The sequence below is a fragment of the Amblyraja radiata genome, chromosome 5 (genome assembly GCF_010909765.2).
Source record: "Amblyraja radiata isolate CabotCenter1 chromosome 5, sAmbRad1.1.pri, whole genome shotgun sequence".
NCBI lineage: Eukaryota > Metazoa > Chordata > Chondrichthyes > Rajiformes > Rajidae > Amblyraja > Amblyraja radiata.
Window position 1 is genome coordinate 32,859,145 of NC_045960.1, and position 23,030 is coordinate 32,882,174.

The 23,030-nt window shown below is 42.2% G+C and overlaps 1 protein-coding gene across 1 annotated transcript in view; it reads right to left on the reverse strand.

Annotated features, from left to right (window-relative positions):
- Positions 1 to 23,030, reverse strand: part of map3k5 (mitogen-activated protein kinase kinase kinase 5) — a 156,474-nt gene that overhangs the window by 80,027 nt on the left and 53,417 nt on the right. Inside the window, exons 7-12 of the mRNA XM_033020971.1 lie at positions 12,341 to 12,511; positions 9,333 to 9,445; positions 3,787 to 3,946; positions 1,977 to 2,130; positions 567 to 674; positions 397 to 446 (exon numbers count right to left, since the gene is read on the reverse strand). Coding sequence (XP_032876862.1) covers positions 397 to 446; positions 567 to 674; positions 1,977 to 2,130; positions 3,787 to 3,946; positions 9,333 to 9,445; positions 12,341 to 12,511 — 756 coding nt within the window. The remainder of the gene's footprint in view (positions 1 to 396; positions 447 to 566; positions 675 to 1,976; positions 2,131 to 3,786; positions 3,947 to 9,332; positions 9,446 to 12,340; positions 12,512 to 23,030) is intronic.

Here is a 23,030-nt window from a genome sequence, read left to right on the forward strand (position 1 = left end):
ATTGTTGGGAATTTGACAATTAAATAGTCTTGACTCTTGATTCTTGAGCAACATATGCAAATGAATTAATTAATGCATATTCCTAACAATGGTTCTACATGATAATATATTATCAACATTTATTTTAAAAAAAAGGTATTTTACAATAGTGGCATTTAATTATTATGTTGTTTACATATCTGCACCCTGCGGATGGCTAGATTGTAATCATGTGTTGTCTTTCCACTGACAATACATGATTAGCACGGAACAAATGTTTTTCACTATACCTCGGTAAACTAAACTAAATTCAACTAAACTGCATGACATTCGCCACCATAATAAAGGATTCAATTCAATTCAATTCAATTCATAACACTGTAGCTCACTGGGCATTGACATCAGTCAGTTACTTACCTCACACCCCTGATTGAAGTAGCATTGAAGTTCCACTCATATATGGCATTCTGTGATTCCCCATGCGGGAAGAAAGAAACAAGATGTACAAACACACGTTATAGGTAGAATTTAATGAACAGCGATAAATTCATTCATTCAATTCCTTTGTGCCAAGCGCAACATATTACCTTATCACTGGGTGATACATGCCAAATAGACACAGTCTTCTCTTCTGCCTCATTGTTTATGGATAAATAAGCAGGCTGGAAGACTTTGGTTGGCTCCAAAATTAAAACCTAGCAAATCAAACGTAAAAATATGGGAATCTTTTCCGTATGTTTAAATAGTACCATGTTCAAGAGTTTAAAAGTACTGTGAACACCTTTTTCTGCACGCATGAGTATTCATGAACTAGTATCATTACCCAGTCTCACCATTCAAACAGACCTGCAAAATATCTGAATCACCAGTTTGTTCTCCATCAATAGACATAGATGTGCGAGAATTGGTGTGAATGCCCTGCTACTCATTTACCAAAACACAAACACATCATGCTAATTTTCTCGGCATCCTGCAGAGTTTTATCATATAATAACATGCATTAACTCATTAATTGAATCTTGGATGACATTGCTATCCACGATCAGTAACCAAAATGCTGGGGCAGCTTTGTCATGCATCTGGCATGTCATGGATTTGAACGGATTGAAAATCAGGCATCATATGCATCAGTCAGGCAACCTGCACTGATTTAGCACCCTATCGGGAATGACTTGACATAACCATTGGTGTGAATAATAATTGCTAATCTTGCTACCAATGGGCAGATTTCAAAAAATGAATAAATAGAAGAATTTTATACACTTTTGGCCACTGCATTTTTAGTACAAATCTGGGCACTCAATGTCGTTGATTTCCTCCACATTCTGCATGCTTCATTAGTTCAAAAGTTACAGGAGCAGGATTAGGCCATTCGGCCCATCATGTCTGCTCCACCATTCAATCGTGCTTGTTCTACCCTTCTCTCTCAATCGCATTCTCTTCCCTTTTCCCACATAACCCCAGCACCAATACTAATCAAGAATCTATCAATGGTAGACACAAAATGCTGGATTAACTCAGCGGATTAGGCAGCATCTCTGGAGAGAAGGCATGGGTGATGATTCGGGTCGAGACCCTTTAAGAATCTATCAATCTCTGCCGTAAAAATATACATAGACTTGGCCTCCACAGACTTCAGTGGAGTTAAGTTTGGAGGTCACCAGTTGAGTGCTTCTGATACCTATGGCATTAGAAAGCTGCAGACTCTAGAAGGCTTTAATATAAAAGTGTGGTTCATATATACTGTACTAAGGGAAGATGCACACAAAATGCTGGAGTATTTCAGTCTGAAGAAGGGTCTCGACCCAAAATGTCACCATTCCTTCTCTCCAGAGATGTTGCCTGACCCGCTGTGTTGCTCCAGCCTTTTGTGTCTATCTTCGGTTTAAACCAGCATCTGCAGTTCCTTCCTACACTGTACTTAGGGAATGCAGGTATACACACTAGAACGCATTTGTGCTTCAGTAAAAAATAAAACTCTCAGTAAAATTACATACTGGAAATCGAACCAAAGACAAAGCTTCATTGGTGGCTTCGACAATGAAGTCCATCCAGAAGTCCATCAGGTCCTGACTCTCGAACGGCTGCTCTGGAGTCTGTTTCTTAAACCGTTGATATATGTGGATAGTTTGTACAACAGATTTCAAATACCTACAAGTACAGAAAAACGCAATCAAAAACTGATCGGAAAAGATAAATGCTAACAGATTATTTTAAAGTTCCATTCACAGACTAACTCATATAGGTTTATGGCAAAGATAGACACAAAAAGCTGGAGTAACACAGCGGGACAGGCAGCATCTCTGGAGAGAAGGAATGGGTGACTTTTCGCAACAAAGGCTTTTCACTGTACCTCTGTACACGTGACAATAAACTAAGCTGAACTGAATTTAGATCTAAAGACAATATTTCTTCTATCTAAAGATACAAACAAAATATTTCTTCTCTCTAAAGACAAAACATCACCCATTCCTTCTCTCCAGAGATGCTGCCTGTCACGCTGAGTTACTCCAGCTTTTTGTGTCTATCTTCGATTTAAAACAATATCAGCTGTTCCTACTTACTCTTTTCTCCCGTTTCTATAATTTGGCCACCTCCTTCTTTCTATTGTTAAGTATTTCCACAGGTTTTGTCCCAACAGCAATAACAGGGTTGTGTGGTGTTCCTAAACCTGTCAGACCCAGTTCCTGATCTCCACTGAAGCCAGTGTACGGCTGACCACTGTAGCTTCTGCCTGGTGGCTGGCAGGCTGTGGCACTCTATTCAGTGGTACCTGTTCTGACCAAACCACTCTTCTTTAATGACACTGAGTCCCAACTCACCAGCTGCCATGTTTAATGCAGACAGATTAGAAACTTGCAGCAACCATATCCCTTTTGCCTCAATTCCATTCATCACATTTTGATACACTTTGCACTGTGTTATGGATATTTCTTTCCCATAAGATTTGGATATTTATTTTTAAATCTATGCATGTATGTCTCATCTGCCCGCACCTTGATAAACAGCCTAAATGTTAATAAAGGCATGGTAATAGAATTGTACTTATCAATATTAGTCTGATCCTGTACAGTTTAATTGTGCTTACGGGCTTTACCTTGCACTAAACGTTATTCCCTGTATCATGTATCTGTACACTGTGAATGGCTCGATTGTAATCATGTATTGTCTTTCCGTTGGCTGGTTAGCATGCAACAAAAGCTTTTCACTGTACAAGTGACATTAAACTAAAATGAAGCAGAACTGAACTGCAAACTGAAGTGCAGATTGCCACTTGTACAGTTGCAGTAACTGCTTCAACCACACTCTACCTCGGGACTTCTCAAGGGTACAGTCATGAACAAGTCAATGAGAAAGCCTCAATTACATCCCCCTGCACCGTAACTCCACACTCACTTACTGAGCCTCATCATTTCACAGTGGGCCCAATCGGGGCCCAATGTTTCCAGTAGTGGAAGAGTCATGGACCAGAAGGCACAGCCTCAGAACAAAAGGACTTTATAATGGGGATGAAGTATTTCGCCAGAAGGTGAGGAAGTTGTGGAATTCATTGCCACAGACAGCTGTGGAGGGCGTCATTATGCATCTTAAAGCAGCGATGGATAGGTTCTTGATTAGTAAGGGCATCAACGTTTACGGGGAAAAGGCAAGGGAATGGGGTTGAGAGGGAAAAATAGATCCGCCATGATCAAATGGAGGAGCAGACTCGATGGACAGAATGGCCTAATTCTGCTCCTATGTCTTATATTTATGAGAATCCTTACAAAACAGGCCTATTATTCTAATTCTGCAGGCATCTAAACTTACCAGGCAGGCGCCTTGAGTTTAAAGAGCTTCTCAGAAGCCATAATAACTCGGAGAGGATCATTTGCTAACATGCTGGCACCAAGGTAAAAGCCCACATCCCAGTAACTCTGGATTTTTTCCAAGTTTCCCTTCTTCCCCAGTAGGCTGCTGAGTTTCACACCTGCATAAATAAAAGTATCACTGATGTTAACATCAAATACAGAAATTAGGCACATTGTGTTACAGTAAAGGAACTCCCCTTAAGCAAAATTGGAGGGACATGAATATTTGAAGTCTTTTGATTCTTTCAGTGTAGCCACACATTTCAAAGTTCAACTCAAGCAGTTCACTTGGAGGATGTCAATTTAAATGCTGAACAATTTTACTTAGACTTTAGATATGCAGCACGGAAACAGGCCCTTCGGTGCCGACCAGTGATCTGCCGGTACACTAACACTATCCTGCGCACTAGGGACATTTTTTACTGAAGCCAATTAACCTACAAACATGCACTTTGTTGGAATGTGAGGGGAAGCCGGAGCATCCGGAGGAAACCCACGTGGTCACAGGGAGAAAGTACAAACAACGTACGGACAGCGCCCGTAGTCAGGACCGAACTCGGGTCTCTAGCACTGTAAAAGGGGCCGCAACTCTACTGCTGCGCCACCATGCCACCAATTTCTTAAATCACATTTTGATGATCACTTGCCCAATTTAGAGGAAACACATGCCTGATTTATTACAGCTTTGTGGTCAAAATGGAAAGACAATGACAATATATTTCAAAAGAGGTTTCTTTGCGAGAATATATGTGATCAAATTTTCTACTTTAAATTTATGACCACTTGACCCTTTTCAAACAAAGAGTCTGTAATTTGTAATACTGGCAGCAGTCACAAAGATAACATTTCATTTCCCCCTTAGCTTTATGTGGGATATTGCCATCAATGTGTGGCATTAGAAGAAATTTCAAACCACAAGATGACCATAGAAATGAAATCCTAATATTTAATTACAACAATATTCGCTAGTTATCCAAAAAGCAAAATTGTCATATCAATAACAAATATGATCCATTGCTTTATAACTACCTTTGATCCAATCGCAAGGGTTACATGGTAAGTTACTCTGAGCCCTAATATTCTGAAGAGACTCAAATAGTGCCAGGATTCAAAGCATAAAATAGTCTAAAATGCAAGGCATGGTAAAAAATTCCAATGCAATCTTTTTGCATTTGCTGCACAATAGTTTTAGTTCACTACAGACTGAAACACATGTGTACTTAAACATGTGCACATATGCAATTTGCATTAAAATCTTCTATTTGGCCTACCCTCCATTGGACATGATGGCAAGCGCTGTAACCAATATTTTAAGCGGAACAGATAACACAGTGCCCACTGCCCCCTGCTTTAGTTGAATATGGAACACATGTTAAATCTCAATTCACTTATTAAAGGGATCCACAGACTGGGACCCTTCTTCAGATGCCTCCCCTCTAATTTCAGTCCGAAGAAGGATCCCGACCCGAAACGTCACCCATCCTTTTTCTCAAGAGACACTGTCAGACCCGCTGAGTTACTCCAACAATTTGTGTCTATCCTGGGTTTTAATTATAATTAGAGACAAATAATATTAAAGCAGGACAGTCACGCTGAATGGTCAAAAATCACAGGTCCAGCCTCATCTGGATTATTGCGTTCAATTATGGTCACCAGAATTTATAACAAAGAGGTGAGGGCATTAGACAGGGTCCAAAAAAAAATGAATGAGAATAGTTCCAGGCATGAGTGATCACAATTTCAAGAACAGATTTGATGATCTGGAACTGTTCTCTCTGGGGATGGCTGAGAGGCAGATTAATAGAGATATTTAAAATTGTGTGGAGTCTAAACCAAGTGGACACTGAGTGGCAGTTAACCTTCAGTTGAATAGAAAATTAAAAAAATAATTACTTTAATAGAAGAAGTTACTGCTGGAAAATAAAGGGGAAGAGAATTAAAAGTGAAATGAAGAACTACTCTTTTTTGCTGGATTGGATCCTGGAATTTGCAACCTGCTGATGATGTTGGCACATTCAATTGTGGCTTTCAAGAGGAAATTGAACAAATATATAATGAATAAAACACAGTGGGGTTATAGTCATTGAGTCATACGGCACAGAAACAGGCCTTTCGGCCCAACTTGACCGTGCCGGCCAAGATGCCCCATCTACACTGGTCCAACCTGCTTGCGTTTGACCCATATCCCTCTAATCCTATCAATGCACCTGTCCAAATTAGTTTTAAATGTTGTGATAGTACCTGCCTCAACTACCTCCTCTGGCAGCTCATTCCATGTCCCTGTGTGAAAAAGCTGCTCATCGGCTTCCTATTAAATCTTTCCTCTCTCACCTTAAACTTTTGTCCTCTGGGTATTGATTCTCATATTCTGGGCAAAATGTGTTTATCCTATCTGTTCCCCTCATGATTTTATCGATCACTCTTAAGCTTTCTGTACTCCAAGGAATAAAGTCCGAAGGAGCTAGTGATAGGAGCTAGTGATTTGCTCTGGAACAACACCTGTGCAGACATGATGGGCCAAATGGCCTCCATCTGCCTTGCAACTAATCCATACTTCTATAAATCTATACCTCCCGATAAGCAACATGCAGCGGAGTTGATCAAATCATTGTCATAGATGGCTGTGGAAGCCAAATCAATGGATATTTGTAAGGCACACATTGACAGATTCTTGAGTAGCACGGGTGACAGGGGTTATGGGGAGAAGGCAGGAGAAAGGGGTTGAGAGAGAAAGATAAATCAGCCATGATTGAATGTCAGCGTAGACTTGATGGGCTAAATGGCATAATTCTGCTACAAAACCTATGAACTTATTGGGGTGAAATTAAACCTTGGCAATGGCAGGAGGCAGACAGCAGCAGATCAACCATGATAAACTGTGTCCAATTTTCCTTGATTTTTCACTGGTTTCAATGGAAACAAAAGTCCCCCATCTGTTTTGCACTAACACCTGTGTCGTACTTCATCCCCGTTCAGATTAATTCTCCTGCCCTCTTCTCTTAACACATGTAGTAGTACAATTTGACACGCTCAACAGTGGAACAAACTGAACATATTTTCTGCTGATTCAAGAGCAAACAAGAAAGTCTGTCAATCTTCACAAGCTCTCGTTTCCGGGGTTTGTGGTTGAGAAAACTTATTTTTAGTTCTGCAGATGCATTTTGCATTCTGCTGAAACTCATTTTTCATTGACTCTGGGGATAGGTTATTGAAATGTTTCTGAGCGGGATTGGGGGATAGCGATGGTGCAGATCAGGGAGAAGATGGAAGGGAAAGGAAGTGCTTTGCTTGGCCCACTAATCCCTCAGGATATCTTCTTGGTGTACTCTGGCACTCAGCTCTTGTCCCAAGTATCCTAACTTGGCGTTACGTTTGGCATAATGTGGGCCGAAGGGCCTGTTTCTGCGCCGTACTGCTGCATGTACTCAGGAATTCTGCTCAGTAGCACCTGCTCAGCTCAGCGCTTTTGATAATATGAGAAAAATAATTCTGGCTCTGTTTCATGATGTTGTTCTGTCCATTTAAATCACAGGGCGGCACGGTGGCGCAATGGTAGAGTTGCTGCCTGACAGCGCCAGAGACCCGGGTTCGATCCTGACTGCAGGTGCTGTCTGTACAGAGTTTGTACGTTCTCCCCGTGACCTGCATGGGTTTTTACCCCGAGTGCTCCGGTTTCCTCCCACACTCCAAAGACGTGCAGGTTTGTAGGTTAATTGGCTTCGGTAAAGATTGTAAATTATCCCTCATGAGTGCAGGACAGTGCTAGTGTACGGGGATTGCTGGTCGGCACGGGCTTAGTGGGACGAAGGGCCTGTTTCCACGCTGTTTCTCTGAACTAAACTCCAGCAACACATCAGCTTGGGCCCATCTTCCGGCACGGACATCTGCACGGACCATTACACAATAACACTCTCTGCAGAGATGTGTACAATCAGTGGGCTCTCCGGCAGCTGAACAGAAATGCAGCAACACAACCTGCATTAAGACAAGCTCCAAGCATTTCAATCCTTGTGAGCTGACTATCAGAAGATTTTGAGACCTGCTGACAAAGAACACAGGATGGCACAGAGGCACTGCTTGTGAAGGAGCTGCCTCACAGCTCCACATGCAGTTGACCAATACAACCACCCCCCCCCCCCTCCTTCTCCCCCCCCCCCCCCACACCCCCCTTTTCTTCTCCCCTCTCCTGTGCCCCACCTGGACTCGCACCTATATCTCCGCTCCCCCTCCACCCACATTCCTTCCTCTGATGGTTGGGCTGCGTGGACTTGATGGGCCAAAGGGCCTGTGTCCACTCTGGGTTTTTAAACTAAACTCAGTGGGTCCGGAGGACATGGATAGGCAAGCTTTCAGGTGGGACCCTTCTTCAGACGTATTCAAAGTGCATCATTTTGAGAACAAATTTAAAATCAAGATCAGAAGGCCAACACTCAAGCACAGCGTCAAACTTCCTCTCCCTATTTACACAGTTGAAGTGGAACACAGATGAATCAATTGATTGGCTGGGTGGGCAAGCACATGCTCATGTTTCCTCTTTGGTTTTGAGTGTTTAAAGATAAGCATTAGGTGCTGAAAGGTTTAATATGCTCTCTGCGTTTACATAGAGGGTGGTGGATATATAGAAGGAGCTGCCCAATGAGGTAGTTGAGGCAGGAGATAACATTTGGTCGGGTACATGGATAGGAAGGGTTTAGAAGGATATGGGCAGGTGGGGCTGGTGTAGATGGGGCAACTCAGTCAGCATTGGCAGGAAGGGCCTGGTTCTGTGCTCCATGACTCCATGACCACTCAGTATTACTCGTACTTTGATAAAGAAATGTATTGCACTAGCTAAAGGACACAAAGTGCTGGAGTAACTCAGCAGGTCAGGTCACATCTCTCGAGAACATGGAGAGGTGAGGTTTTGGCTGAGACCGTTCTTCACACTAATAGTGAGGGTGGGAAAGAGGCAGGACAAAGCAAGGCAGGGAATAGGTCGACACAGGCCAGGGGAGGGTTTGATGCGGGGGGGTGGGGGGGGGGGTTGATATGCAGATGGTTGGAACAAAGGCCGGAGATAAGGAAGGTTTGAGCCAGGTGTGGAGAGCTGTGGATTGTGAAGGCAAAGGGATGAAAGTGGCGAGGGGGTGGGATGGAGGGTGGAGGTGATAAATAGGTGTGAGTCCAGGTGTGGTGCATGGGAGGGAATGGGGAGCGGAAGGTGGGGGGGGGGGAGGATGGTGGGTGGAGGTGATAAATAGGTGTGAGTCCAGGTGTGGTGCATGGGAGGGAATGGGGAGCGGAAGGTGGGGGGGGGATGGTGGGTGGAGGTTGTGGGGGAGAAAGATGGTTGTGATTTGAGGGGGGGGGGGGAGTGAGAGTATTGTGTATACCAAGATAATGCTCCTTAAAGAGAAAAACAGATCCAATGAGAACCAACATTTTCAATGTTCAATCATGACCAGCTGCAGTGTTCTTAAATAACTTATTAAAAAATCTATACACACAGAAAGCAAAACTAATTACCCGTTTTGTGTAATTCAAAGGATGTGTCAAACTGGTGCCCTGCTGCGAGGAGAAGTACAGCTAAATTTATCCCAGAATGTATCGTTGGCTCGGATTCAAAAGCCTTCCCGTACCTTAAACAGATGTTCAAATGTTAAAAGAGTTTGACATAGTAAATCAACTTCAGAAAAAAACCTCTCAGCATTTAATCTCTCGCCGATTGTTAGTAAATGTGCATAGATACAACTTGAAAAATGCCAATAGAGTCTGTGGTTAAGAATTATTTGCTCCAAACTAATTTAGGCTTTGAAAAGAATTCCAATTCTCTACAAATTCATCTGTCGTCTAGAGTGCCAACTATGCTTGCAAATTGTAGAGTATTGTGGACGCAGCCCCGACCATCGCACTTCCATTGACTCCGCCTACGCTTCACGCTGCCCCGGTAAGGCCACCGCCATAATTAAGGATGAGTCTCATCCCAGTCACTCCCTCTTCTCCTCTCTCCCATCTGGCAAGAGGTACAGAAGTGTGAAAATGTATACCTCCAGATTCAGGGACAGTTTCTTACCTGCTGTCATTAGGCCACTGTATCATCCTATCAACTAGAGAGTGATCCTGAGGTACCACCTGTCTCATTGGAGATCCTCAGACTATCTTTAAATCTTCAATGGACTATATCTTGCACTCTATGTTATTCCCTTTATCTTGTATCTGTACACTGTGGACGGCTCGATTGTAATCACATATTGTCTTTCCGCTGACTGGATAGCACACAACATAAAGCTTTTCACTGTATGTCGGTACACATGACAATAAACTAAACTAAACTAGACATGAATTTCAGAGAATTTCTATATCCAGCTAGGGTTGAACTTCCACCTAAGTCTCAGCACCAGTAGAATATGAATATTCATAAAATCCCATAAATGCAGAGAGATCCTTATGGGCCTGTCCCACGTAGGCGACTGCAAGAGACTATGCAGTCGCCACATGGTTGCCACATGTTCGCGGGTGGTTGCCGGGGAGTCGCCTTCATGGTCGTGAGGAGTTCCCACATTCTGGGAACTAGTCACGGCCTCATTATGGTCGCCGTGAATTTTTCAACATGTTGTAAAATTAGCGGCGACTAGAATGAAGCCGTCATGGAGAGTAACGAGAATTATAACGAGCCGTAGGTGGGTCGCCAGGAGGTCCTAATGGGTTGCCAGGAGGTCGAAGGTTCTCGTAGGTTGTAGCCGGTGCTGAAAAAAGGTAAGCAGTAGTTTTCAGAACCAAGAATAACCGACCGGTAATGTTAATGTCCGCTGAGCTTCACAGCCGTGTATCTCTGGCTTCTGAAAAGTTGTGTCCACTACTTCTCCCCCCCTCTCTCCCCTCTCCACCCCCTCTTTTAAAGGACATACCGTACACTGTGCTTTAGCCGTCTTTTTGCAGGGCCAACCTTCCTGTTCATCGTGATGTGTGTCTGTTTCACCTTGGCTTTGCACCGTGTTCATTTTTTAGACGGCGCTCCCCCCGCTTGCCCTGTCCCCCGCCTGCATAACGGGCTGGTGAAGGAAGCGATGTGTTTGTGTGTGTGTGTGTGTGTGTGTGTGTGTGTGTGTGTGTGTGTGTGTGTGTGTGTGTGTATGTGTGCGTGTTCCACTCTGACAGTCGCCGTTCCAGTTGCCGGTTTTTCAGGCGACTGCCGGCAACGTGACAGTCCCATTAAGCCTTTAAGCACCCGATGCCTATCAATAAACACTTAGAACTAATGAGGAAACATGAGCACAAGCTTGTCTACTCATCAATCCATCAAGCCCTCAGTTAGTGCTCAAGTATAACCTCTGATATTATTTAATCTAACATGTTCAATCTAATGGAAGCAAAAGGTAGGATAATGAGAGCACGATAAATATGCTTATCCTTCTACACATTAAATAAATCCTTTCAAAAATCTACCAGTACCTATTCAATCCATGGGTATCATTGCTCCTGATTTATATATCATTTTGCAATGATATATATCAGTCCCTTCAAACACCAAGTCCACATCAACCACCATTTACACAACGGATAGACACAAAATGTCACTCAGCGCGACAGGCAGCATCACTGGAGAGAAGGAATGGGTGACGTTTCAGGTCAAGGTCTCGACCCAAAACATTTTGTGTCTATCTTCGACTTAAACCAGCATGTGCAGTACCTTCCTACACTGTTCACACTAGTTCTGTTATCCCACTTGCTGATCCAATCCCTACACATATTGTAAGCAATTTTACTGAAGTCAATTAGCCTAGAAACCCACACATCTTTGGGATGTGAGAGGACCTGGAGAAAACCCATGTGATCACAAGAACGTGCAAACTCCACATAGACAGCACCTGAGGCCAGGGTCACTGGCCCAGTGAGGTGTCAGTTCTACCAGCTGGGCTGTAGCTGTTGGAATCCGTGGCAAAAAAAGGAGAGCAGCTGGTGGAACTCAGTGGGTCAGTCAGCATCCATAGAGCTAAATAGATAATGTCTAGATGAAGGGTCTTGAACCGAAACGTCAACTATCTATTTCCCTCCGCAGATGCTGCTTGACTCGCTGAGTTTCTCCAGACACTTTTTTTTTGTTGCAACATGGCCTCCCGTGTTGTACATTTCCCATCTCTCAGTATCCCCAAGGTGGATCTCACATTTATTATGAAGGCCGGCAGCTACTTCAAGTGCTGCTGTCTGCTACCGTGCATGTCCAGATGCCTCCATGCATTAGCGTGCCATTCAGATGGAGAAGCATCATGCATCCAATGACATTCCGCAGACCGTTTTCCAATAACCTTCTATGGAGTGGTGCACATAAACTTCATTTTACACGATAGGTTTTTTATGCCATCCCTACTTCTTGACTACCCTTATCTTTCACGCCCTAAAATAATAATGGCTCTTTCCTCCATCTTTCTATGGAGTAAAACAAAATGAACTGGGCTGTTCTTATGTTCATTTTGCCCAAACTGCATTCAAGCATGGTACATTTGTGTTGCGAGTAGTGGGGGGTGGGTGCTCACCAGAGAACTCCATTATCTCGGCTTTCGGTGTCTTGGAAGACAGAGTCCAGAAACATGTCTTTGTAGATCCTTCCCAAAAGGCAATATATGTCAGACGGAACCTGCTCCTCTGACTGCACCATTGGCAGTAATATAGCAATGGCACTTTGTCGGTCTCCTGCACGATTTCGCCTGAAAAGAAAAATAACAATCCATGAAATTATAGGCAGGTGATTGGAGAATTACAGTGGTTTTGATGGAAATATGCAATCAGAAGCTAAGCTAAGTGAGTCAATTTTCTGATTGGGGAAATGTCTGCTAAGATCCAGGTTCAATAAAAGTTTCCTTTGAAAGTCTAGACTGAAACATCAGAATGCCTGTCTATAATATTAAAAATATTATACATCACAATAGCACTCTAAATAGATTTTATGTGGAACTGCTGCAGTGGTGGTGAACGTGGTAAAGAAGGGTGGCTATCTTTAATCAATAAACACAAAGTAATCTGGAAGAGCCCTGCAAAAATAAGACAGCGAGGTGTTTAGGAATGTGATAATTCCTTTGGAATGAGATCAGCCAGATGCCGTACGATAATCTTCGACCCGTGCATTTCCAACCTCTTGTACAATCACAAAGAGTTCAACGCAGGATACAAAGAAAATTGTAAAATGAACTTACAGACTCAAAGACATTAATTGTAACTTTAAAATGCAATAGTCCATTGCAAAATGCTTTATGAATACCTAACCTTATGAATAACTGAGTGTGAATACCTAGTTAAATGAGTGTGTGAGACTGTGTTTGTAATCAATAAGTTGTTATAAATCTACTGACTTGGAGTCGGTTAATATGACAAAACAGTATTAATAGAAAGTTAAGTAATAAGTGTCGTATGTTAGTTAAACTTCTCAATATTCAACTACTTAGTTAGAGCCCACCAAGATACTTAACTTCTTGGGAATGGTGATTCCCTGACGGATTTAAATATTGTTAAACATTTTTAAGGTATGTTCTGTTTAGTTTTTATTAAGTCCTTAAGGTGCGGAGTTATTTAATATTATCTATCTTACGGAAGCTTTCACTAACTCAACCACCATTACTAAATATTACTAAATATCTTATCTATCTTTACTAATGCACATTTTTTTTGGAGTTATCTCTGGGGGCTAGGGGAAAAGGTGATAGGGCTCACCCACCCAGCATTTAAAGGAAATATTTCAAATAATGTGTTGGACCATTTAAATCAAAAGAGACCATGTAAGCTTTAAAATGTAAGATGGTGTAGCTAGGAAAATAGGAGGAATCACATTTTGTAGTTGGAATGTTAGGGGCGTTAAAGAGCCAATTAAAAGGGGTAAAGTATTAGCCCATTTAAAATCTATTAATTATATCACTCTACGTTTTCTTCCAAAGCACGAGGAACAGCAATTCTAATTCGTAAAGGTATACCATTCAAACACAAATCCACTATAGCTGATAAGGAAGGCAGGTACATTATAATATCCGGGGAATTGTATTCAACTCCATGACCATGGTGAATATTTATGCTCCTAATTTCGATAATCCTCAATTTTTTAATAAAATATTTAATACAATTTCCCACTCTGGTCAGCATAATTTGATAATTAGGGGAGATTTAAATTGTGTATTAGATCAATACTTGGATAAATCTTCACTTCAAAGGAAAAGTACATCAAAATCGAGTGATGTTTTAAACACCTATATAAACAATACAAACATAAGAGACATATGAAGGATTGCCAATTCGTCTGGAAGAGAATACTCTTTTTATTCAGGTGTTCATAAAGTTTATACACAAATTAACTATTTCTTGGTTGATGCCAAACTTATTCCTTTTACCTACAACCCAAAATATCACACCATTATTATTATTTTGGATCACTGTCCTCTCACTTTTTCAGTAAAATTGGAAGGAATGTATAATAAACAACCGTTTTGGAGATTTAATCCACAAATACTAGCTGAGGCAAGTTATTGTGACTATCTGAAGCTACAGATGAAAACATTTTAGAGACAAACGACACCCCGGTCTTTCTCCATCTTTGCTGTGGGAAACTTTTAAAGCCTATGTTAGAGGCTGTATTATCGCATACCAAGCTTTTCAAAACAAGAAAAATAAGACTGAACAATTGGAATTAGAAAAACAGACAAAACAGTTAGACCTAGAAAACGCAGCTGACCCAACCTTTGCAAAACATAATAAGATAGCTGCATTAAAATTTAAATTAAACCAGATTCTCCCTGCAAAAATTATTAGGGTATTTCAATATACTAAACAAACAAAAAAATTGAATTTGGTGATAAACCACACAAGCTACTAGCACGTCAACTCCGCAAATTAGAGAATGACCGTACAATACACAACATTAGATCAGAAAAAGGAGATTTGCTTATATTGCCTAAAGATATTAATGAAAGATTCTTACAATTCTACCAAACACTATATTCATCAACAAACAACAGTCGATCCTGCAAAGATGAAAAGCTTTCTTGAGAATTGCAATCTTCCATTTCTTAATGAGGGGGGACGGGATGAATTAGGTGCAGAGATAACAACAACAACAGGCATCGTAGAGACTATTAAATCATTGAAAAGTGGAAAAACCCCTGGCCCATACGGGTTTAGTAACAAATTTTATCCACGCTTACAAGCCCTTTATATTCAAGCATTTAAAGAACAGACTTTACCACAAACTCCTGCTGAATCAACTATTACATTAAATCCAAAAAAAGATAAAAAATCTCGAGGTGCCTGGATCCTATAGGGCCATAGCCCTTTTAAATACGGATCAGAAGATACTAACTAAGACATTGGCTCGTAGATTAAGCTTAGTTATCGGTAAACTAATACATCCAGATCAAACTGGGTTTATACCGAAGCGACACTCGTTTTATAATTTGAGACGTTTGTTTAACATAATATATTCACAGAGAAAGCCAAATGAAGATCTAACAATTATTTCTCTAGATGCAGAAAAAGCTTTCGACCAAGTGGAATAGTCTTATCTTTTCACAGTGTTGGAAAAATTTCAATTGGGAGAAAACTTTACTTTATGGGTGAAGCTTTTATACACTAATCCGACAGCTAGAATACTGACAAATCAAATGCTTTCACCTAAAGTTTACTTACCTAGGGATAACAGACAAGGATGTGCTTTTTCTCCAATGTTATTTGCTTTAGCCAGAGAACCTCTTGCCGAGAGTATCAGGTACCATTCAGGCATTTATGGATATAATACCAAATATACCTCCAATAAAATCTCATTAAATGCAGATTATGTACTTTTATACATTACTAATCCCCAAGTTAGTATTCCAAATGTTCTAAACATTATAGAACAACTTGGTTCTTTTTCTGAATACAGAATAAATTGGAATAAAAGTGAAATCATGCCAATAAAAGAACAAGACCCTTCTCAACTCCAACAATTTCCTTTCAGAATTGTTACTGAAAAGTTCAGATATCTTGGAATTTACGTGACTAGAAAGTATTCCTCTCTGTTTAAAATAAACTTTCTACCATTAATCACTAAACTGTATGCATACATCCATTTTTGGAAAACACTTCCTATCTCCCTTATTGGTAGATTAAATGCCATAAAGATGATTTTCCTTCCGCAACCTTTATATTTATTTCAATCAATACCGATATATCGCCCTAAAAGCTTTTTTTTTAAATTGACTCTATTGTCACTAACTTTATTTGGGACTACAAAACCCACAGATTACACAAAAGACATTTGTGCAAATCCAAAGAAAATGGAGGATTAGCTCTACCTAATTTTCTTTATTCACTACTGGGCAACTAATATTAAAAATATAACTTTCTGCTTGGACGATACATGTCAACATGTAAATTGGTTAAAAATGGAAAGGGAAGTTTGTTTGCCTTTTAGTATAGGCTCGATCCTCCTATCTCCAATACATCCAACGTATGAGCAAAATCCAATAATACATAGTACTATCCGTATCTGGAAACAGATGAAATTCAGTCTTAAATTGAGAAATATATCTCTCCTTCTTCCTATTGCAAATAATCCCTCGTTTAAACCGTCTACTTTAGATAAGGTGTTTGTTCAATGGAAGAACCTGGGAATCAATACTGGTCCCACCTGCCAGCATTTAGTCCATATTCCTCTAAACCAGTCCTATCCATGTACCTGTCTAAATGTTTCTTAAACTTTGCGATATACCCTGCCTCAACTATTCCTTTGCATGAAAAAGTTACCCTCAGGTTCCTATATAAATCTTACCTTAAACCTATGTCCCCAACTCTGGGCAAGAGACCCTGTGCACCCTGATCTACCTGCTCTCATGATTTTGTACACCTCTGTAAGATCATCGAGCCTTAATTGTTGCAGGTCGGGATTCTAGCACTCCCTACCTGGAGACTCTGTGGGAGTAGCATAACCTCATAGGCTACAGTGGCACACGGAGGCATCTCACCCACACATTGAGAATGGGTTTGCTACTAACACATACAATTATACGGAACATAGAACATTACATCACAGAGACAGTCCCTTCAGCCCATCATGTCTGCGCCTACCATGATGCCAGTCTAAATCAATTCTACCTGCTCGCAGTCATGGAGCCATATAGCACGGAACCAGGCCCTTCGGCCCAACACGCCCATGTTGACCAAGACGCCCCCTCTAGGCTAGTCCCTTTTACCCCTCATTTGGCCCATAGGCTTCACTATCCCCTACTCCCAGTTCCTCCGTCAATGCCGCATCTGTGCCTGAGATGAGGTGTTCCATACCAGGACATCCGAGATGTCCTCATTCTTTAGGGAACGGGGGTTCCCATCTCCCATCATAGATGAGGCCCTCACACGTCTCCTCTGTACCCCACAGCTCCACCCTTGCTCCCCCTCCCCCTAGTCGCACAGGGTCAGTCCCCCTAGTCCTTATCTTTCACCCCATCAGTCGTCGCATACAACACATAATCCTCCAACATTTTCGCCACCTCCAACAAGATTCCATCACTAGTCACATCTTCCCATCTCCACCCCTTTCAGCCCTCCGCAGAGACCGTTCCCTCCGCAACTCCCTGGTTAACTCATCCCTTCCCACCCAAACCACCCCCCACCCCCAGGTACTTTCGCCTGCAACCACAGGAGATGCAACACCTGTCGTTATGCCTCCTCCCTCGACTCCGTCCAGGGACCCCGACAGTCCTTTCAGGTTAGGCAGAGGTTCACTTGCACCTCCTCCAACCTCATCTACTGTATCTGTTGTTCACGATGTGAAGTCTTATACATCGGCGAGATCAAACGTAGACTGGGCGATCGTTTCGCTGAACACCTTCACCCAATCTGCCTGGACCTACCTGATCTCCCGGTTGCCAAACATTTTAATTCCCCTTCCAATTCCCACACTGATATAGTAGCTGCCTCAAATACCTCCTCTCATGGCTTGTTCCATCTGAATGAAAAAGTTGCCCCTCAGGTTCCTATTAAATCTTTCCCCTTTAAACTAATGGTTCTTGACATGTACCTGTCTGAATGTCTTTTAAATTATTTTATTTTACCTGCCTCAACTACGTTCACAAGTTATAGGAGTAGAATTAGGCCATTCTGCCCATCGAGTCTACTCCACCATTCAATCATGGCTGATCTCTGCCTCCAAATCCCATTTTCCTGCCCTTTCCCCATAACCCTTGACACGCGTTCTAATCAGGAATTTGTCTATCTCTGCCTTAAAAAAATCCACTGTCTTGGCCTCCATCTGTGCAATTAGTTCCACAGATTAACTACCCTCTGACTAAAGAAGTTCCTGCTCACTTCCTTTCTAAAAGAGCGCCATTTAATTCTGAGGCTATGACCTCTGGTCCTAGACTCTCCCACCAGTGTAAACATCCTCTCCACATCCACTCTATCTGTGCATTTCATTATTGTGTAAGTTTCAATGAGGCCCCCCCCTCAACCTTCCAAACTCCAGCGAGTAGAGGCCCAGTCATACGCTCATCTTATGCTAACCTACTCTATTAAATATTTGCTATTAAATCTTTACCCTATCACTTTAAATCTATGGTCTATAGTTCTTCATTCCCCTACTCAGGGAAAAAGACTCCTTCAATTCCTCCAGATTTTATACACCTCTAAAAGCAGAGAATTGTTGTAACTATTTGAGTTTGGCCTTGAAGATGATAGACGTGTTTCCCGGAGGTAAGCATTTTATAATTGCATGTATTAATTACATGCAAGAATGCGTGGGTAGTATTTCAAAATTTGCACTTGAACGAAAGTTGGAGGTGTGGTCATACTGCTGAGAATTTATTTCTATTGTTTTTGTTTTTACTTCCAATTTCAGCAGTTTATTTTATAACTAAATTAACTGCACCAATGTGCACCATCATTAATAATTTACACAGCTACCCAAACTCAGTAAAATGGTCATAAAGCTCAAAGTAAATGTCCTCACAGGGAATTTACTTTAATGCTGTAACTTTGTCAATGTTTTGTGAAACGCTAACATTTCCCTTCGAAAAGGGTAGCACGGTGGCATAGCAATAGAGTCACTGCCTTACAACGCCAGAGACCCGGGTTCGATCCCGACCATGGATGCTGTCTGTACAGAATTTGTACATTCTACCCGTGACTTGCGTGGGTTTTATCTGCAATCTCCCGTTTCCTCCCACACTCCAAAGAAGTACAGGCTTGTAGGCTAATTGGCTTGGTAAAATTGTGAATTGTCCCTGGTGTGTGTACGATAGTGTTAGTGTACGAGGATCGCTGGTCGGCGCGGACATGGTGGGCCGAAGGGTCTGTTTCCGCACTGTATCTCTGAACTAAACTAAAACATTTGAGTTGGTACAACATTGCAAACCATGAGCAATATCAAAACATTTTAAGCGTGTAGCTTCAATTTACTATCAATCCAATGATTACTTTCTTCAAGGAAAGACTATGATCTTCTGAAAGGACTATATAAGAGTAAGACTGTCTAGCCATTGACAAAGGATACATTAATTGACAAGTATAAAAAATCTGAATAGGACACATATTACAAAACAGGAAGCAAGTGGTATCGCTTTGCAACATCTGTTTTGCATGGCCAAACCAAATTCTTGAGTGTCTTATAGGAACTCAACAGAAAGACTCATTACATATTGACAGCTCGCCCCGCCTTACCTCTCTGAGCTGCTCCACCTATATGCTCCTGCCCGGTGCCTCAGGTCAGCTGATCAGCTGCTCCTTGAGGTACCAAGGTCTAAGCGGAAGCTCAGAGGGGATAGAGCCTTTTCTGTTGCTGCTCCGGCACTCTCGAACACCTTGCCGCTGCACATCAGACAGGCCCCCTCACTGTCCATCTTCAAATCCTCCCTAAAAACACATTTTTATACTTTGGCTTTCGACACTGGCTGAGGCATTGCTCCTGTTCTTAGTGCTTTTAATGCCTTTTAATTTTTAGTGTGTTTTTTATAGTCCTTCGTTTTACGGTTTTTAATGGTTTGTAATAGCTTTTTGTCCATGAGTTCTCATGTACAGAACTTTGTGGCAACTGCAGTTGTTTAAAGTGCTTTATAAATAAAGTTATTATTATTATTATATCTCAGTGACTTAAAACCACATGTCATCATTAGCGAGACATGAAAATAGCTGCCAATGATGCATCCGAGGACGTACACTCCATTGAGGATAAATGGGGATCCTGTGGATAGGGTGAACTGTTTTAAATATCTGGGAGTCCACATCTCCGAGGATATGACATGGGCATCACACGCCTCAGCACTCGTGAGTAAGGCAAGGCAGCGCCTTTACCACCTCATGGCAATTGAGGAAATTCAGAGTGTCTCCGAGGATCCTCCAGTGCTTCTACGCAGCGGCGGTGGAAAGCATCTTGTCCGGGAAAATTACCATCTGGTTTGGGAATTGCTCTGCCAAGGACAAGAAGGCTCTGCAGAGAGTAGTGCGTTCGGCCGAACGCACTATGGGAACTTCACTTGCCCCCCTGCAGGAACTATACATCAGGAGGTGCAACTCCAGAGCCAACAATATCATGAGAGAGCCCTTCCACCCCTGCAACGGACTGTTCCAGCTGCTACGGTCAGGCAAACGCCTCCGTTGCCATGCAGTGAGAACAGAGAGGTTGAGAAGGAGTTTCTTCCCAGAGGCCATTCGGACTGTAAACGCCTATCTCACCAGGGACTAACTCCACTGAACGTTTTTCCTTCCATTATTTATTATGTAACTGGAACTGGACACAATATTGCGGTTGAGGCTGATGCATGATAAAGGCTCATTATGACTTCATTGCTTTTGAACTCTTTACCTCTATTTCTACACCTCGCTTTCTCAACATGCCCCGTCACATTCAGCGGTGTAAATGTCCCCAGATCTCCTCCTTCTTGTACTCTGCTTGTACTCCGCTTGTACTCCGCTTGGAATTGTGCTGCTTTGCTTATATTGCCTCTTCTCATTCTTACCAACAAAATGTAACACCTCGCATTTGGTATAATTAAATTTCATCGGCCACCAGTTCACCATGCAACCTGTAACACCTTGATGTATAATACTACTGTATAATGGGTGCCACGGTGGCGCAACGGTAGAGTTGCTGCCTTACAGCGCCAGAGACCCGGGTTCGATCCTGACTACGAGTGCTGTCTGTACGGAGTTTGTACGTTCTCCCCGTGACCTGCATGGGTTTTCTCCAGGATCTCCGGTTTCCTCCCACTCCAAAGACATACAGGTTTGTAGGCAAATTGGCTTGGTAAAATTATAAATCGTCCATAGTGTGTGTAGGATAGCGTTAGTGTACGGGGTTTATATGCAGTGGTTCAGTGGTTCTTTATTGTCATATATGCACAGCAAAGTGAAATTCTACTGCACAACCCACAAATGCACAGTTGCCGTTTACAAAGAAAAGTTCAAAGTCTGGTCCGCATTCTAGAAGCTCTGAACTGCCCCTGATCCAGGTAAATATATTAAGTCAAGCAGTGTTCAAACTACCAACTGCTGGGAATCTCTGGTGTACACTTCATAAGATCATAAGGTCATGAGATAGGAGTAGAATTAAGCCATTCGGCCTATCAAGTCTACTCTGCCATCAAATCATGGCTGATCTATCTTTCCCTCCTAACCCCATTCTCCTGCCTTCTCCCATTAACCCTCAACACCTGCTCTAATCAAGAATCTATCTATCTCTGCCTTGAATATATCCACTGACCTTGCCTCCACAGCCTTCTGTGGCAAAGAATTCCACAGATTCACCACCCTCTGACTAAAGAAATTCTTCCTCATCTCCTTCCTAAAAGAACATCATTTAATTCTGAGGCTATAATGTCTAGTCCTAGTGGAAACATTCTCTCCACATCCACTCTATCCTAGCCTTTCATTATTCTGTACTTTTCAATGAGGTCCTCCAAACTCCAGCGAATACAGGCCCAGTGCCCACAAACGCCCCTTCCAACTTTTCCTATCAAGGTGCCACCTGATGGTTTTGTCATTAGGTTTGAAGACTTTGGGTTAAAAGAGTCTGCAGCAGCAATAGAAAATTGATTGATTAGGGTAGACAAAAAATGCTGGAGAAACTCAGCGGGTGAGGCAGCATCTATGGAGAGAAGGAAATAGGTGACATTTCAGGTCGAGACCCTTCTTCAGATCGTGTACTGTACACGATCTCTCCCGAGTTTTCTCACAAATTCTCCCGCGTTTTCCCCTTGATTCAAACTCGGATAATTACGGTATACCCAGCTATAGGTACTCGGGGCTATTTTTTTTACTCGTGGACATTTTTCAACATGCTGAAAAAACCTCCCAACTTACCTGATGCCCCGAGTACCTACGGCTGGCATTACGAGCCGCTACGAAATATCTACGGAAGCCTACGGCCTCCTACGGACTCGCTACGGACATTCTCCGAGTTTGAAGCAAGGGGAAAACTGGGGAGAAGTCGTGAGTAACTCAGGAAAGTGGGACGGGGGCTTAAGTTTATGCATTTTTCTGTTCTGAATTCAGGAATGTGGTGCTTCTGCAAAAGGTGAAACAACCAAAGATTGTCTTTGTCCAGATGAGGAGAATTGAACCACAACTCAAGGTCCTGGGTTGGATCCTGAACTCAGGTGCTGTCTTTGCAAAGACAGCTGTGTTTACATGTTTACCCTGTGACTGCACTGCCTGCCACCAGATACAACAAATACACATCCCAGAGACACAGTGTTCACTGGCTATTGTAAATCATCCTTAGTTTTAGGATAAAGTCAAAGGGATATTGGCAGGTATGAAAGAGAGTAGGTCGCAGGGTACAAGGAAATAAGGAGGTATACTAATGTATAGTATAGAATAGTTTAGAATAGTACAGTATAGAATAGTATATAATTAGTGTAGAAATATACTAATGTATAGAGTATAGAAGTTGGGAGCTCATGTTGCAGTTGTATAAGACATTGGTGAGGACGCATTTAGAGTATTGCGTTCAGTTCTGGACACCACATTTTTGGAAAGATGTTGTCAAGCTGGAAAGGATACAGAGAAGATTTACGAGGATGTTGAAGCGAGACCAGGCAGGTTGAGCAAAGTCATTTTTATTCGCAAAAAAAACGGAACTAAAACTCGTGAAAACCGCATGCCTGACATAGCTAACATGGAGGAGCGCTGAATAACTGGCTAAAAGCCCGTGAACGAACCCCCACGGTCACGTGACCATGCCGACCAATGACGAGGGTTCTGACTTCCCCACCCCAC